At 42.4% G+C, this 14924-nt stretch overlaps 1 protein-coding gene across 1 annotated transcript in view; it reads left to right on the top strand.

Moving 5' to 3' along the window:
• Window positions 1-14181, top strand: part of LOC145412462 (uncharacterized) — a 36871-nt gene extending 22690 nt beyond the window's left edge. Inside the window, exons 2-6 of the mRNA XM_080282347.1 lie at window positions 8027-8350; window positions 10771-10870; window positions 11997-12130; window positions 12879-13116; window positions 13999-14181. Of these exons, the coding sequence (XP_080138473.1) occupies window positions 8027-8350; window positions 10771-10870; window positions 11997-12130; window positions 12879-13116; window positions 13999-14057 (855 nt within the window). The 3' untranslated portion in view covers window positions 14058-14181. The remainder of the gene's footprint in view (window positions 1-8026; window positions 8351-10770; window positions 10871-11996; window positions 12131-12878; window positions 13117-13998) is intronic.
• Window positions 14182-14924: the final 743 nt, after the last annotated feature.

Genomic DNA, 14924 nt, shown 5'->3' on the forward strand with positions numbered 1-14924 from the left:
ATGCAAAATGATTCGTGATAAATTTTAACTCCTGTAGAGATGTTTAAAGTAGAACTACCTCCCCTGTTATTCCTTTGTTGCACATCAGTACCGTTGTGTGTGTGTGTGTGTGTGTGTGTGTGTGTGTGTGTTTATTACGGTACCTGTATATTTCATCCTACTCCTATCCTCTTACTTTCATTACGGGTGGGAATGATCTAGTTGTCTTTGTCTATTTTTTTTTTTAAGTTTTTCTTTCTTTTCATGCATGCGATTTGACTTTTCTTTTTGTCCGACTGCGCATAGACCTGAAGCCCCGTTCCCTGAGGCCCAGCAGTCCTCGCACGTGCCACTCACCTTTACATGTCGCCACTTTGCTGTCTAATTCATGACCTGTGTGATAGTATTAGCTAGGGTGTTGTTATGAATTGTCGCCCCTTTTCGGACAACTGATAGCTTCTCTGACACTTGATGGCCAAAGAACAATACTCCTTTCACTTTACCTTGGCCCAACATTGCCATCTCTTCATCCTGAATGCTGAGCTGTAACGGTAGATTAACTCGAGTGACGAACTGCTATGGAAAGGATGTAGAAATCTCTTACAGTATTGTCTTATTTGGCCAATAGACTTATGTATGTGAAATACCGGAATAATGTTGATGTTGATGATGATGATAATAATAATAATAATAATAATAATAATAATAATAATAATGGTAATAATAATAATAATAATAATACCTTAACATCTTCAACACTGGACATACAGGCCTGCAACATGCAAAGATTACAGTTTAGATATACCTTCATGTAATTTAGTGTGTGTATGTGATAGTGAAACTGAATATATTGGCACTCACAACCTTACAGCAGGAGAAAGAGCTCCGCCAAGTGAAGGTGAACAAACTACAGTGCTGCGAGTGGCGTTAAGAAAGAACTTCCCCTGTGAATAGTGACAATTGATCCTCGGGGGTGCAGTGGCTAATCGATCTGAGTGAATATTTCAGGGATCCAGGCCGACCCCACCAGTCACTGTGGTTGCTACACGGTCCTCACCCCTCACCCCACGATCCATCCCCAAGTCTGAACTGAAAAAAGATCGCAGGCTTAACCCCATAACATCCCAAGCCTGACCTCGTCAAAAATCCTAAGACCGACCCCACTGACTATCTTAAGCCGTACCCAATCATTGATCCCAAATTCAAATCCAGCAAATATCTGAAAACTTCCCCAAACATTGATCCTAAGTCTGACGTCGCCGAATATCCGAACACTTACTCTGTCAGTTCCTGCATGTAATTTCTTGAAGGCCCATGCTCGTTTGAGGTGCTATCATTTTCTCAGAATGATTTGAGAACGTAGTATTATGATGAAAGATTTGAGAGAGGGAGAGAGAGACCCTAATGTAGCACCACATTCACCCCAACACCTCCCTACATCTCACAATTCCCCTACAAAGACTCTATTCACGGCGAAATTCCCGACAATTTAGGAAACGTGAAGATTGGTGGGCTGTTCTTATCTATAAGCTGTATAGTTCCATTCCTTAGGTCAGTAGTCTCGCTTGGTAGATAGAAAGCCATAGAGAGACAAACAGACAGATAAACAGATCTTTAGATAGATAGACAGATACAGTATAACGAAGTTTCAGGACGATGATACGTACAATTTGTTCTTTTTATCACTAGATGAATTAATTCAATGAAAGGGAGATATCTTGTGAAGGAGTTAAAACGGGGTAAGGAGGACAGGAAACTTTTTTTTTTTTCTTACTGGCCAAAGAGGTGACGATTCCACCGCCCAGCACTTGCATTTGTAATCAGCACAGCACGGTACCTCGCACAACACAGGTGGAGGTGGTAGGAAGCGGGGTAACAAACATACTTTCTCCTCTCATTCGCGTTCTTTGTGTAATGAGGAACTCGGGGTATTTTTCTGCCACCCCAATTGAATGTGGTTAGGTTTGGTTAGACTGGGTTCGGTTATGTAAAGCTGGGCAAAGTATGGTTGGGTTTAGATAGGTTGGATTAGACTGGATTGACTTAAGTTTGGTTGAGTTTAGTTCGCTAAGGTTAGCCAGGGTAGGGCTAGATTGGGTAGGGTACGGTAGGGTTGGGTAATGTAGGGTTGGATAGGTTGGGTTGGGTTGGGTAGGTTTGATTTTAGATAGTTTTTTCCCTATATCGTCTCTGGTGTCAGAAATTATCTTTTTCCTCCCGGCAGCCGTAATAACACATAATTTGCATGTGGTAAGCCGAGGATGTGTGTGTGTGTGTGTGTGTGTGTGTGTGTGTGTGTGTGTGTGTGTGTGTGTGTGATGGTATGGTAATGATCTGAGAGAGAGAGAGAGAGAGAGAGAGAGAGAGAGAGAGAGAGAGAGAGAGAGAGAGAGAGAGAGAGAGACTATGATGGATGACTTGGTTGTGGCTGAATTGTGGCTTTTGGTAATGATATGAGAGAGAGAGAGAGAGAGAGAGAGAGAGAGAGAGAGAGAGAGAGAGAGAGAGAGAGAGAGAGAGAGAGAGAGAGATTTAAAGCAAGGAACAGGCTCAATGACTGTAATAACACCACTGTTTTTAGTACGGGCTAACAGTGTATTTGTCTTTCCTGTTGTGAATTGAGGGTAGCAGTGAACGTAATCTCACACACACACACACACACACACACACACACACACACACACACACACACACACACACACACACACACACACACACACACACACACACACACACACACACACACACACACACACACACACACACACACACACACACACACACACACACACACACACACACACACTAGCCGACATTAACGAGGACTTAATGTACACCTGTCGTCTCGTCATACTGTCAATCTCGTCTCTTCCTCTCACACACGTACCTTCATATCACTTGGCTAGATCACACAAGCTGTTCCTGATCCATCGCTTCTTTTTATGACAACAAAAAAAACACGGACCTTCATATCACTGCTCAGATCATACCGGTATATTACACTCTCGGTCCACCCCGCTTCTTCCAACAAAAGTACAGTGTAACTATTTTTTATTGACAAGACGTATTGATTTCTCTCCATTGTCGTCTTCCAGCAACAGAAGAAAAACTTAAGCCCATATCACTGCTCAGTTCATGTAGAGCACTTTCGACTCACATCTTCCAACAACAATAACTGCATTCTCACCAGTAATTCTTAAGCTAAGCTACTCCCCCTTCCCTTAGCCCATCAACAAAAGAACCACGTATCCTCATATCACTGTTCAGATAAATGGTAATATTACAGGTCATGGGATTATTAGAGGGATGGGCAGGGGTGACTGACATGCGAGGATCTCATTGAGGTGGAGGAGGAGAGGCCAGGGATGTAGCTAGTCATAAAATAGACATTTTCTGAGATGAAGAAATCTCCATAAAATTTAGCGATTATCACAGATCGTTTTGTTTTTCTCATTTTCTCTCTTTTTTTAACTCTGGTTTGACTGGGTGTTTGGTAGTTGAGTGAAAACAAACATATACAGAAACAGTCTCATATACAGCTTAAGCTTAGGAAACTTTGTAAATGCAGCCACTGAAGAGACGGCTTATTGTCAGAGGAGACGTGGGTAGGGACGAAAGGATGAGATTGAGTTATTCTTCTGTCTCTCAGTCTCAACTTTTCTCCCCCCCCATCTCTCTCTCTCTCTCTCTCTCTCTCTCTCACTCCTATTGTTGTACTCTCATGTCTCTCCGTCACACTCTCACCGTCTGGGTGTACTAGTGTGTGTGTGTGTGTGTGTGTGTGTGTGTGTGTGTGTGTGTGTTATTGTAATGTGAGATGTGACAGAGAAGTGTGGAGCAGTGTGGAACTTTGTGGCTGGTGTGTTGTGTGTGTGAAGTAAAGTGTGTGGGGCATGGGAGGCGTGGTAGCGTGAAGTGTTTAAATGTGAAGCCTATTACGACATTGACTTTTCAAACCCTGCCAAGGATATCTTACCATAATAGTTCATTCGTTCAAGTGAGAGAATTGTTCACGTAGCGAGGAAAAGGTGCGGTATGTATAATTTATTAAATCCTTTCAGGGCAGTGAAGTCATAGTTTAGTTTATTTTTTCAGTTTCACGATGTTTTTCTGACCATGATTCGGCCATCACCTTTTCCTTCTTCAGTACCAGCGCAAAATACAAACCACAAACATTCCTCTCTGCCCACACTGCGGTACATTCCCTCACACTTGAAGACCGCCCTGCGTGGCTTAGTGTTGAGAGAGTATATTTTAGTTACTTCTAACTAACCAGCTAAAGATCCAATTAGAGTGTGGGGTAACTGAAAGGGGAAGACGTGAATAGTTTTTTGTCTCAATCTGTAGATACCAGAGATTGCCTACATTTTTTTCCCCTTATACAGTTTTCCGCCACCGTAAAACTAAGTGGTGAAAAGTTTAAGGCTGAATACACTACTCACTAAATTCAACCCATATTTTTGCCTCACCTTGTTGATACCAGTGATACAGAAAAATGTTGTTATAGTAAACTGATTTCTTGCCCACTCTGTATGGCGCAGTCGTTGCTGAAAGGCCAAGGCTATCTCTCTGCGAACTTAACTCCTTCAGCCCGAAGCCGTCATGCATATTTCATTCACGCTACCGACTGGATCATTTTACTCACTTGAGGGCCGCATTTCGAACTGTAGTCAGTATTCCGGGGCCTTGATTTGAGAGTAAATGAATGTATGGCCAGTTTCATTGGTCGTGCTTTGATTAGTTGTTCCATTATATATATATATATATATATATATATATATATATATATATATATATATATATATATATATATATATATATATATATATATATATATATATATATATATTTTGTTTACCTACCTCACCCCACCTGTGAGTGGTAAAGAGGCGGGACGACAACGGCGGCGACGACGACGATGATGATAATGATGATTATGATGATGACGATGATTATGCTGCTGCTGCTGCTGATGATGATGATGATGATGAGGAGGAGGAGGAATTTCGAACCGGAGGGGTTTGATATACCCTTCATTAACCCCCTTCACTACTTGATTGGTCTCGTAAGCTGAATAAAATCGTTCAGTGGCAGCAAGAATAAAACGCAAAATGTTGTCATCGGTCTGAATTGGTTAACTCTTTCAATACGATGGCGCCTTTTGATTTTTTTTTATGGTTGCAAATAACCTTGTAGACGAGTATAATTAGCTTAGAAGAGGTGATGGTGATGATAGTGATGGTGATGGACGTAGTGGTGGTGATGATGGTGGCAGTGGTGACGTTGATGGTGATGATAGCGATTATTGTGGTGGTGATGGTAATGGTGATAGTGGTGGCGATGGTAGTGAAGATGGTGGTGGTGATACTGACGATGGTAGTGGTGGTGATGATGGTAATAGTGGTGATGATGATGATGATGATGATGATGATGATGATGATGATGGCAGTGAGGGGATTATTGAAAGACCGTCTATTCCCCCTCCGGTTGAAAAATATATCTACCCTTATCTGAATAAAATCGTCAGGAAATGGTAAGAATAAGATTTGAAAGACATCCTCACGCTAAATGGTCTGAAAAAGTCGAGGGTGAATCCAGTTTGCACGGTAAACTATACTCTTTCATCTCAAGGGCGTCATGTATTTATTATTCAAGCTAATTTTGGCCGTCGTGGATTCTCTTTTAGATGTCACACTGGCATTCCACTTCGCCCAAAAATCACGAGGTAGTAACAGAACAAATTTAGTCGAGAGAATAATTTTTGTCGTAGGTGGGGGCTCTTACCATCCACTCACTCGATGTAGTGCTGCTTCCGGGTGCCCGCCTTTTCCTCTCTTGCTTCCTTTTTTCCTTCCGTCCTTTCTCCTCTGTCTTTCATTCCTTCTTTCTTTCCTCTTCCTTCTGTCTGCAGGTGACTCTACACTGAGTGACAAGCCAAATGGTTTCCTGTACACCAGGAAACCATTTATTACGCTGGGTGGTACCCATATAAGCAAATTTTGGTACCTGGTGGTTTAGTGGGTAATTGAGGCACTCCAGTCGGATTGAGCCGGTGCAGGTTTATATCCATGAGGTGGTTGGGGTTTATTGTTCATATAATACCACTAAGGGATAAGTGAGGCTGGTCACTCGTATCTTAAATGTCAGGACCAACTTTCCTAGCCCTGGGCTCCTACGCTTCTCTTGGTGGGCAGCACAGGATTAAATGATGATGATGATAATGAGAATAATTTACACCTTTTCTGCAGATACCAACGAGGCGCTGCACCCCGGGGAAAAAAAAAAAAAAAAAAAAAAAAAAATAGTAGCAGGAGTACCCACCGACATGCTGCACTCACACACACACACACACACACACACAAAAAAAAAATCCTTCGATGATGGTAGTGGTAGTAGTAGCACTTGTAGTTGTAGTCTTTGTTGTTGGTGGTGATGGTGGTGGTGCTGTTATCCAGGGTCATCTGAAACATGAACCCACAGGACTCCAGGTTGGAGTTGCTGTCCTCCTACGGTCCACCATCCTCTTTTTGGGATTGGGAGAGAGTTGAAGAACGGTTATATAACCTAACCGAGCATTGGAACCGCATAGTTATCAGTGCCACCTCATGAGGGCGTCCACGTCCAGCAGAATAAACTGAAAAAAAGGACTTCCTGATATAGCCCAGGATTAATAATTTTACCTTACGCAGGTGTCACTCAGGCCACCTTGCCAGAAAAAATCAGCTGGTGTTAACGAGCATAGAGTGAATCGGGATTAATCCTTCATTTTCGTGACTGTTTTTAGATTATTCTTGATTCCTCCTGTTTTATTCAGCTCGAAGAAACTTTTCAAATCGAAGGGGTTAGATATAGCCTTCATTAACCCTTTCACTAATAGAAGTCTTTCTTAAGCAAAAACTGTCAGGTGGTATCAAGATTAAACTAAAAAAAAGTGCATCACTAGGTTCAGTTAATCAGTCAAGAAGGGGCAAACGCCGTGGGGTGCATAACCTCACTCACCCTCCGACTCCACTCACGTGGATCCCTTTGTGCAACCCTCCAGGCACCAACTCATCCTCCTCAAAGTATCTCCCGACAGGAGTGATCGACCTGCTCCAGCCCTGAGTTACGTGTTACGTGGCCATGCCCTTGGCCTCCTCCACCTTGGTTTAACTTGTTCAGAGATCACCCAGTGAGCAGGATCAGTCTCAGGAAAGCAGGCCACAGAGTTCATTAATTGATCCATATCCCAGTTGCAGGTGTTTAGACATTCCACACCACAAAACGGTATCAGCTGGTGAAAGCAAAAATCACCTGGAAAAGAGTCGTTCTCTTAGAAGGTTAAGGTTGAATGATTGATACCTTCTTCCTCACAAATGTTAAGTTTCTTCAGATCACCCGAATCACCATACCAAGCATAATCAACTGATGGTAGCAAAAATTAATAGGTATCACTTGAGCATTATGTATCGCCAGAATTACATTTGAAAATGCAATAATATGTAACCCCCTTCCCTCTCCCACATGTAACGGAGGGTCTTTGCATTACTCGAGTCATTGTGGGGGTCCCACATTATAGCAGTGAATACAGGTATATGAATGAGGTTTAGTGTGAAGTGGAGGAAATGCAGCTTGATGGTACAGAACAGAGTAACATGGAGACGATTTGTTTCTGGCCACCGTCTTTGGATTTAAGGCATCTGGCTGTGAAATCGGGAGAGAGTTTATACACCCTCAGGTGGTACCTCAGCCTCGATAAATTCTTCCTTAAATCCAATGGCCTTTTTTTTTTTTTTTTTTTTCTACCTCCAGAGGATTTTGCTAAGTGTGGAGAAAGCATTTGTAGGGACATGGTTGGACACAGATTCCATTAATCCACTAATAATATATTTTTTCTCTTAAAGATGAGTAAACCCGTCTGAAGGTTTCAAGTAGGAAGGTAACAGACATCCCCAGGCTAAACTAGATAAAGTTAGTGAATTGATCCCTTCTCTCCATTCCTGCAGATGCCATCCCTGCTCTGCTCTATGTCACTTGTGTCACTTTACTGAACAGAATTTTCTGGTAGTATCTAGAATGTAGCGAAGAAGAAATTTCGTGGCGGTCGAGAGCGGAATTATTTACTCCTCTCTCTTCCACAGACACTTCTCTGGCGCTGCGAATCACCCGAGTGAGTGTTCCATCCCACATTGCTGTGGGTGAGTCTGGGTGGCTTCAGTGTGATTTCCTGAAGGAGGGGGAGAGCGTGTACACCCTCAAGTGGTACCTCGGCCTCGATGAATTTTACCGATGGACGCCAGCAGAGTATCCCCCAATCAGAACCTTCCCCCTCAAAGGAAAACCACTGGTGGTCAATACGAAGGAGAGTGACTGGGGCAGGGTTAGGATTCAGGTACTGTATTGGTTTCCGTATCTGTTCTTGTTGTTGACTTTGTTTTTATTGTTTTGGACCCAGTGGACTGCAGGCTGAAGTTGTCCTTTTCCTGCTGTTCATCATCTTTTTGAGAGACAGGGAGGAGTTCAGGGACATTCATTATGCTCTGCTGATTATTCATTATCACTGCCACCAAGCGAAGGCATCCCCCTCCAGCACCAGTTGTATCAGTCCATATGAGGTCCACCTCAGGACCAGACCTTCATCTAGGGAAGTAATCCTTTATATATATATAGATAGATAGATAGATAGATATATATATATATATATATATATATATATATATATAGATAGATAGATAGATAGATATTGCCAGACGCCTTAATCCCGTAAGGGGTGGCAACAAACAAGTCGCCTGCACATCGCCTTGTCTCCTGCCATATCACTGCCCTCCCCCAGCTCTCACTCCCCCCTCTAATGTACCTCTCCACTCCATCCCTCCATCTTATCCCTGGCCCCCCTTCCTTCTCCCCCCTCCCCACCTCACACACACACACACAGTACACTGTCCGTGTTACTCTTTCGCTCTTCATCCTCTCCACGTGGCCAAACCACCTCAGTGTATTTCTCCTAACGCTTTCTGTCACTTCCACATCCGCACCACAACTCTCCTTCACTTCCTTTTGTGTCATTCTGTCTCTTCATGTAACTCCACAAGCTCCTGTCAGATAACTCATTTCCACTGCTCTCACTCTTGACTTGTGTCCTTCCAACACGGTCTAAGCTTTACTTCCATACATTAGAGTTGGTATCACAATACAGCTCTATCATGCAGCGACTTTTTTGCTTCCATGCTCACTTCCCTATTTCTTATCACTACTTTCAAAGTACCAGCAGCCTTTCTTTCTTGTTGTACCCTTTCAAGCACTTCGTCCTTCAAACTTCCATCCTTACTCATCACACTATCCAAGTGCTTAAATGCATTCACATTTTCATTTCCTCATCCTCCAACCTCGCTGTACATTCAGTGACTTCTTTTCTCTCGTGGACCATAACTTTACTCTTTAGATTCGTTTCTTACACACTCTCACAGACTTATTCACCTAGCATTGTAGGTTCCCTTTGTCTTCACTTAACAATGTAGTATCATCTGCAGACACAAGTACCGGAAATCTCCAAACGCTGCCCTCTCTCGTTAGGGCCGCTCTTACGTCCGCTGCCCTACCTTGTATCTCATTTATAACCCCAGCCATATACTGACTGAAGGGTTGTTTAGTCCAGCCTACCCTATAGGATAGAGTGTTGCTGTGTAAAAGGGATATGTTCTTCGAGTTTTACGCCGTGTCCTCTTTTTTCGATAAGGGCTAAGTCGTTGCCCCTGGGTTGGGGCGTGTAGCACTTTATGACCGAATGCCCATCCTGATGTCTACCAGTGATCCTTGGATTGACTTGAACCTCCGACTCTCCGGCCAGAGCAGACCGCTCTAATCTGCCCATCCACATAACCCATAGCTTACCAGGCATTTCCAGCTCTCTCTCTCTCTCTATAAAGTGGTAGGTAGGGGTGTGCACCGTCCACTCACTCGAGGTAGTGCTGCTCTTGGGTGACTTCCCTTTCCTCCCTTCATTTCTTCTTTCCTTCCTTCCTCTTCTGTTTTTCTTTCCTTCATTCTTTCCTCTTCTTTCTGTCTGTGGGTGACTCTGCATTGAGTGAAAAGCCAAATGGTTTCCTGTAGCCTACACCAGGAAACCATATACTACGCTGGGTGGTAATCATATAACCAAACTATGGCGCCGGGTGGTTTAGTGGGTAATTAAGGCGCTCCAGTTGGATTGAGCCTCTTTAGGTGTATATCCAAGGGGTGATTGGGGTTTATTGCTCATGCAGTGCTGCTCAATGATGAGTGAGGCTGGTCACTCTCGTCTTTAATGTCAGGACCAACTTCACACCCTACATACAATCTCTGCCAGACAGCCTAAGCCACTTGGTAGACATATAGTAGCTGTATCGTTCCCACTTCAGTCGGGATATGCCGGTCCTGCAGTGGACACTCAAACGGCTGATGAGATGAGATGATATATATATATATATATATATATATATATATATATATATATATATATATAAGATAGATACAGTAGATAATTTTTTTTTTAATTAACCTTCTCTTAGCATTATATATGCTTACTGCCTGCAGACAGTTATCTTCAACTTAGAAAGGATCTGCAGCCCTGAAAGGGTTACCTAATTAAGGTTATATCTAACCCATCCAGTTCAGATGGTCTCAGGTTAAATAAAGCAGTCTGGAGATGGCCCGAGTAAAATATAAAATATGAAAAGGTTCTCTCAAGCTGTATCAAATTATCTGAAGATAGCAAGAATGAAATCCAAAATACATTTCTTGATTCAGTGGGTTAATACTGTACTCTCCCAACAGGATGTGACTTTGGCGGCATCGGGCATGTTCCGCTGTGAGGTGTCTGGGGAGGCACCGTCATTCCACACAGAATCTGCAGTTGCTACCTTGACTGTTGTTGGTATGAACTGTATATTTTCCGTTTTTAATGTATCCAATACAGTCAAATTCTGAGGTAGCAAGAATAAACCATCATGGCTCACTAATGCTCTGGATTCTCTGGAACCATCCAGATAAGAGACAGAGTATCCAGGGGGTTAAGGTGCATGAAAATGTGGTCAAAGGTACAGTCAGAGTCAAAAGGTCACATACCATTACACTGCATCTGGTTCTCACTTGGGACATATCTGTTGTATTATACATTTATATTTGATTTTTATATGCCTTCCCATGCATAATTATGTAAGCCAGCTTTACCTGTTGGTAGCAATGAACAGTGATACTGGGTGCCATGTACTGTAGTTCCAGCACCTATGGTGTGCCACAAGTCAGTTACTTGAATACCTCTATCAGCCCTTATGTAGGGCCTGGAGTTTGAATTCAGTGTTTTCTCTTTTGTAGGCCAGCTGTCATCCAGTGCTGTTTAGTCCAGCCTACACCATGGGATAGAGTGTAGCTGTGTAGAAAGAATTTGTGTGTATGTGCAGTAATCTCATTCCAGACTTTGGGTTAAAAAAAAAATGTCACAGTTGGGTAAATAAAAATTGGAGATGGACTGTAGGCTCTGCCCACCCACAGCTATATGGCTTTTGTGGTAGTGCCTCCCAGAGATGATAGCAACCATCCACCTCCTACCTCAAGAATTACATAAAAGAAAAATCATCGGTGGGCAGAGACATGTGTCAAGCCTCTCTCAGTTAAGATATATCAACTAGCATAGGAAAGTAAGAAATATTAGTCTCTCATTTTTAGTAGCCAGATGACTCAGTCCTGCAAGGGGTGGGCACAGACAAATCACCTCCATGTTACCCTGTCCTTTGCCATTAGGCTGCACTCCCTCCAACTAACACCCCTTTCCCTCATGGTCTGTACTGTATATCTCCACACCATCCCTTCATCTCGTACTCTTCCATCCCCTCCTCCCTTCCCCCCTCCATCTCACTCACATACACTCTTCAGGAAAGAAGAGGCAAAAAGTTGAGCAGAGTTTTGCTCCTAACTGTACAGTACATCATATGATGAATAAAACAGTTTGAAGGTATCAAGAACAATATGTCTTGGCTCGCTAAGGATTTTGTTTCTTTTAGACCTTCCGGACGAGAGGCCAAATATCCAGGGGGTGAAGGCAGCCTACCAGTTGCATGAGATAGTGATGGTTAGGTGTACATCACCTAACTCAAAACCACCAGCAACACTAGCCTTCTATATTAATGATGAGCAGGTTTGTAGTATCATCATTATTAATATTAGTTGTAGTAGTTGTACAGTATTATTATTGCTATTTTAAAATATGGCCTCCACCTCTCATACACAAAGTTACCCAAGTATAGCAAAATTTACATGGATAGATCTCTGTATGGGGGTGATATTTTCAATCAGCTTTAACCCATTAAGCTAGGATATATATTAATTGTAATTTTTGAAGATACGAGACAAATTCTTCATCTTAAGAGAGCCACACAGTAGTGGAGGGATTACTGAAGGCTGTATCTAAACTTTACAGTTTGGAAAATCTCCAAAACTGAATAAAATTGTCTGGGGGTAGCAAGAATATGATACAAAAGACATACCTGGGAATTACAGTATAGAAAATATCTGTCAGATTTGCCACTTACATTCCTCCCATCAGGTTGACCATTCTGTTACCTTTCCTTCAAACAGAAAACTGCAAAATTTTTGCTCTTGTTTAACACCAATACTCTCATATGGGAAGCAAATCTTGGGCAGTGAGTGATAGAGAACTTTCTACATTGCAAGCTGTAGAAGTGATATTTTTCAGAACAGCTGCAGACATAAGCAGGATATATGGTGTAAGTAAGAGAGAAATTTTATTTAGGAATAGAAGAAAGACAGTCGGAGTAGTAGTAGTAGTAGAGTAAGTTATTCTCTTTCATCAGGCTGAGCTAAAAAAATATATATATATGTACTGTACATAATTTTGTTGCTTCTACACCCTTTCCTTCTTTCAGGCTGACCCCTCCTGGTTGACCCACTACCCACCCACAAAGGACCCAAAGACTGGGCTACAGACGGCGATGCTGGGGCTGCACTTTTCTCTGCTGCCTCGTCTCTTGGAGGCTGGCCCTGCGAGGGTGAAGTGCACAGCGAGTATTGAAGGAAGGTACTGGGAGAGCAGTGTTGTGCAGATCCATAGTGATGTCCCCTACCAGGCATCCATAATGGAGGGCCATCCATCTGCTGCTGCAGGTGAGCATGTAGTTACAGCTATATTGGTACTGTAAAATGGGAACCGGGCAAATCAGCTTGGAAGGCACCAATGGAACATTCCATCAGTTTTTCTGTAATTCACTTGGAACTTAATAAGGGGAAAAAAAAAAAAGACCATCAGAAAGGTGATACGTAATGAAGACTGCTTATAATCATGTTTAGGCACATGATTGGTAGCTTTCTTCCTTACTCTTGCCATCTTGAGGAATGGCAGTTTTGTAATGGGAAACATACTGATGTTGTCTCATAACTGAGAAGTCTAGTGTTTGATTCCTCAGCTGGCCATGAGACCTTTAGGGAAGGTCATCTTCATCCCAGCTTGTTCATACCTAGATTGTAATTTCAACTGTTATGTGCTATAGTCTTTGGAAAGACTGGATAATGAAATTGATAAAAGCTGGTCCCATTTTACTCTCTTTGAGGTGTATAGGCCCAAGGCTAAATGTAGACCTCTGTAGTCCAGTACATTTAGCTGTAGATGAGTAGTGCACTTTCCTTGACAGCATCATAGTAAAGCCTTCATTCACCTCTTGGGTATAAAGCCAGTGGAAGGCTATTATTCTGACTGGGACATTATAACCACTTGACTTAGCAAAAACTGAATGTCTGCCTTAATTCACTCATGTATAATTCATTCCAAATGAGAGGTACACTCAGCCATGCCTTACATATTCCTTCACTCAAACACTGTCACTTCTGAATATAATCCATTCAGACTAGAACTACCTGTATAGTTATTGGTGAAAGAGTTAGAGTGAGAGAAAATGGGCAAATGTGGAAGGGTATGAGTTGTGACTGAGAGTAAATCTAATCTGGAGTGAATTAAAATTGACAGGCATTAATTGTCTTCTTGTCTTCTAGAGCATGGAGTGGCGTGGTTGGTACTAGGAGTTTCCCTAACATGGCTGCTCCTCCAATAAATCCTCTCACCATCATCACCTTCACCCACACCATCATCACCGTCATTATCCACGATCTCGCAATTGCCAAATATTATTTTTAGATTATGCACTTTGTGTGTGTGTGTGTGTGTGTGTGTGTGTGTGTGTGTGTGTGTGTGTGTGTGTGTGTGTGTGTGTGTGTGTGTGTATGTGCTTGTGCATATACACATATCATGTTCATATTTGTATATATAAGTTTTCCCATTTAGTGATAATGTACTATAGTACAATTAACACTTTAACCCTCTGAGCCAAAAGATGTCTTATGTAATTTTTCTTGCTGCATTCTGCTGCTTTCAGTCAGTTGAGGAGACATTTGTAATTGGAGGTGTCAGATATAGCCTTCATTAAATCCTTCACTACTGGAGGTCCTCATTAAATTTAATAAAATAGACTGGCAGCAGCAAGTAAAAACTATAGAGGGCATATTACATGAGGTGCATGGCCACAGTGCACATCTCTGTAACTTAGGCCTCATGCTGTGGTGGGTTATTCACCCACAATCTGCATCATCCAGGTCACCGCAGTTATGTCACCTGTGTGTTACCCTGTTTATTGATTTTACCTACCATCCCGCAAAGACAGGATGGATGTCTGAGTGGGATGGTATCAAGTAGCCCTTACTGGGATTCAAACTGTGGTGCTATTAGATTGGCAGATTTGTAGCTGGCAATGCTAACCATTTGACCATCATGGTCACAGCAGCAAGAATAAAATACAGTATAAATAATGCCCTCTGGCTGAAGAAGTTAAAGGCCTGAATATTACTCCAGCATTGTGAAATGTACAGTCAGTGTACTAGTCTAGTCAGTCATCACTTAACCCTTTCAGTCAAGAGGACACATT

Source organism: Coenobita brevimanus, chromosome 93 (assembly GCF_032717465.1).
Source record: "Coenobita brevimanus isolate Jiangsu-jjx chromosome 93, ASM3271746v2, whole genome shotgun sequence".
Lineage (NCBI taxonomy): Eukaryota > Metazoa > Arthropoda > Malacostraca > Decapoda > Coenobitidae > Coenobita > Coenobita brevimanus.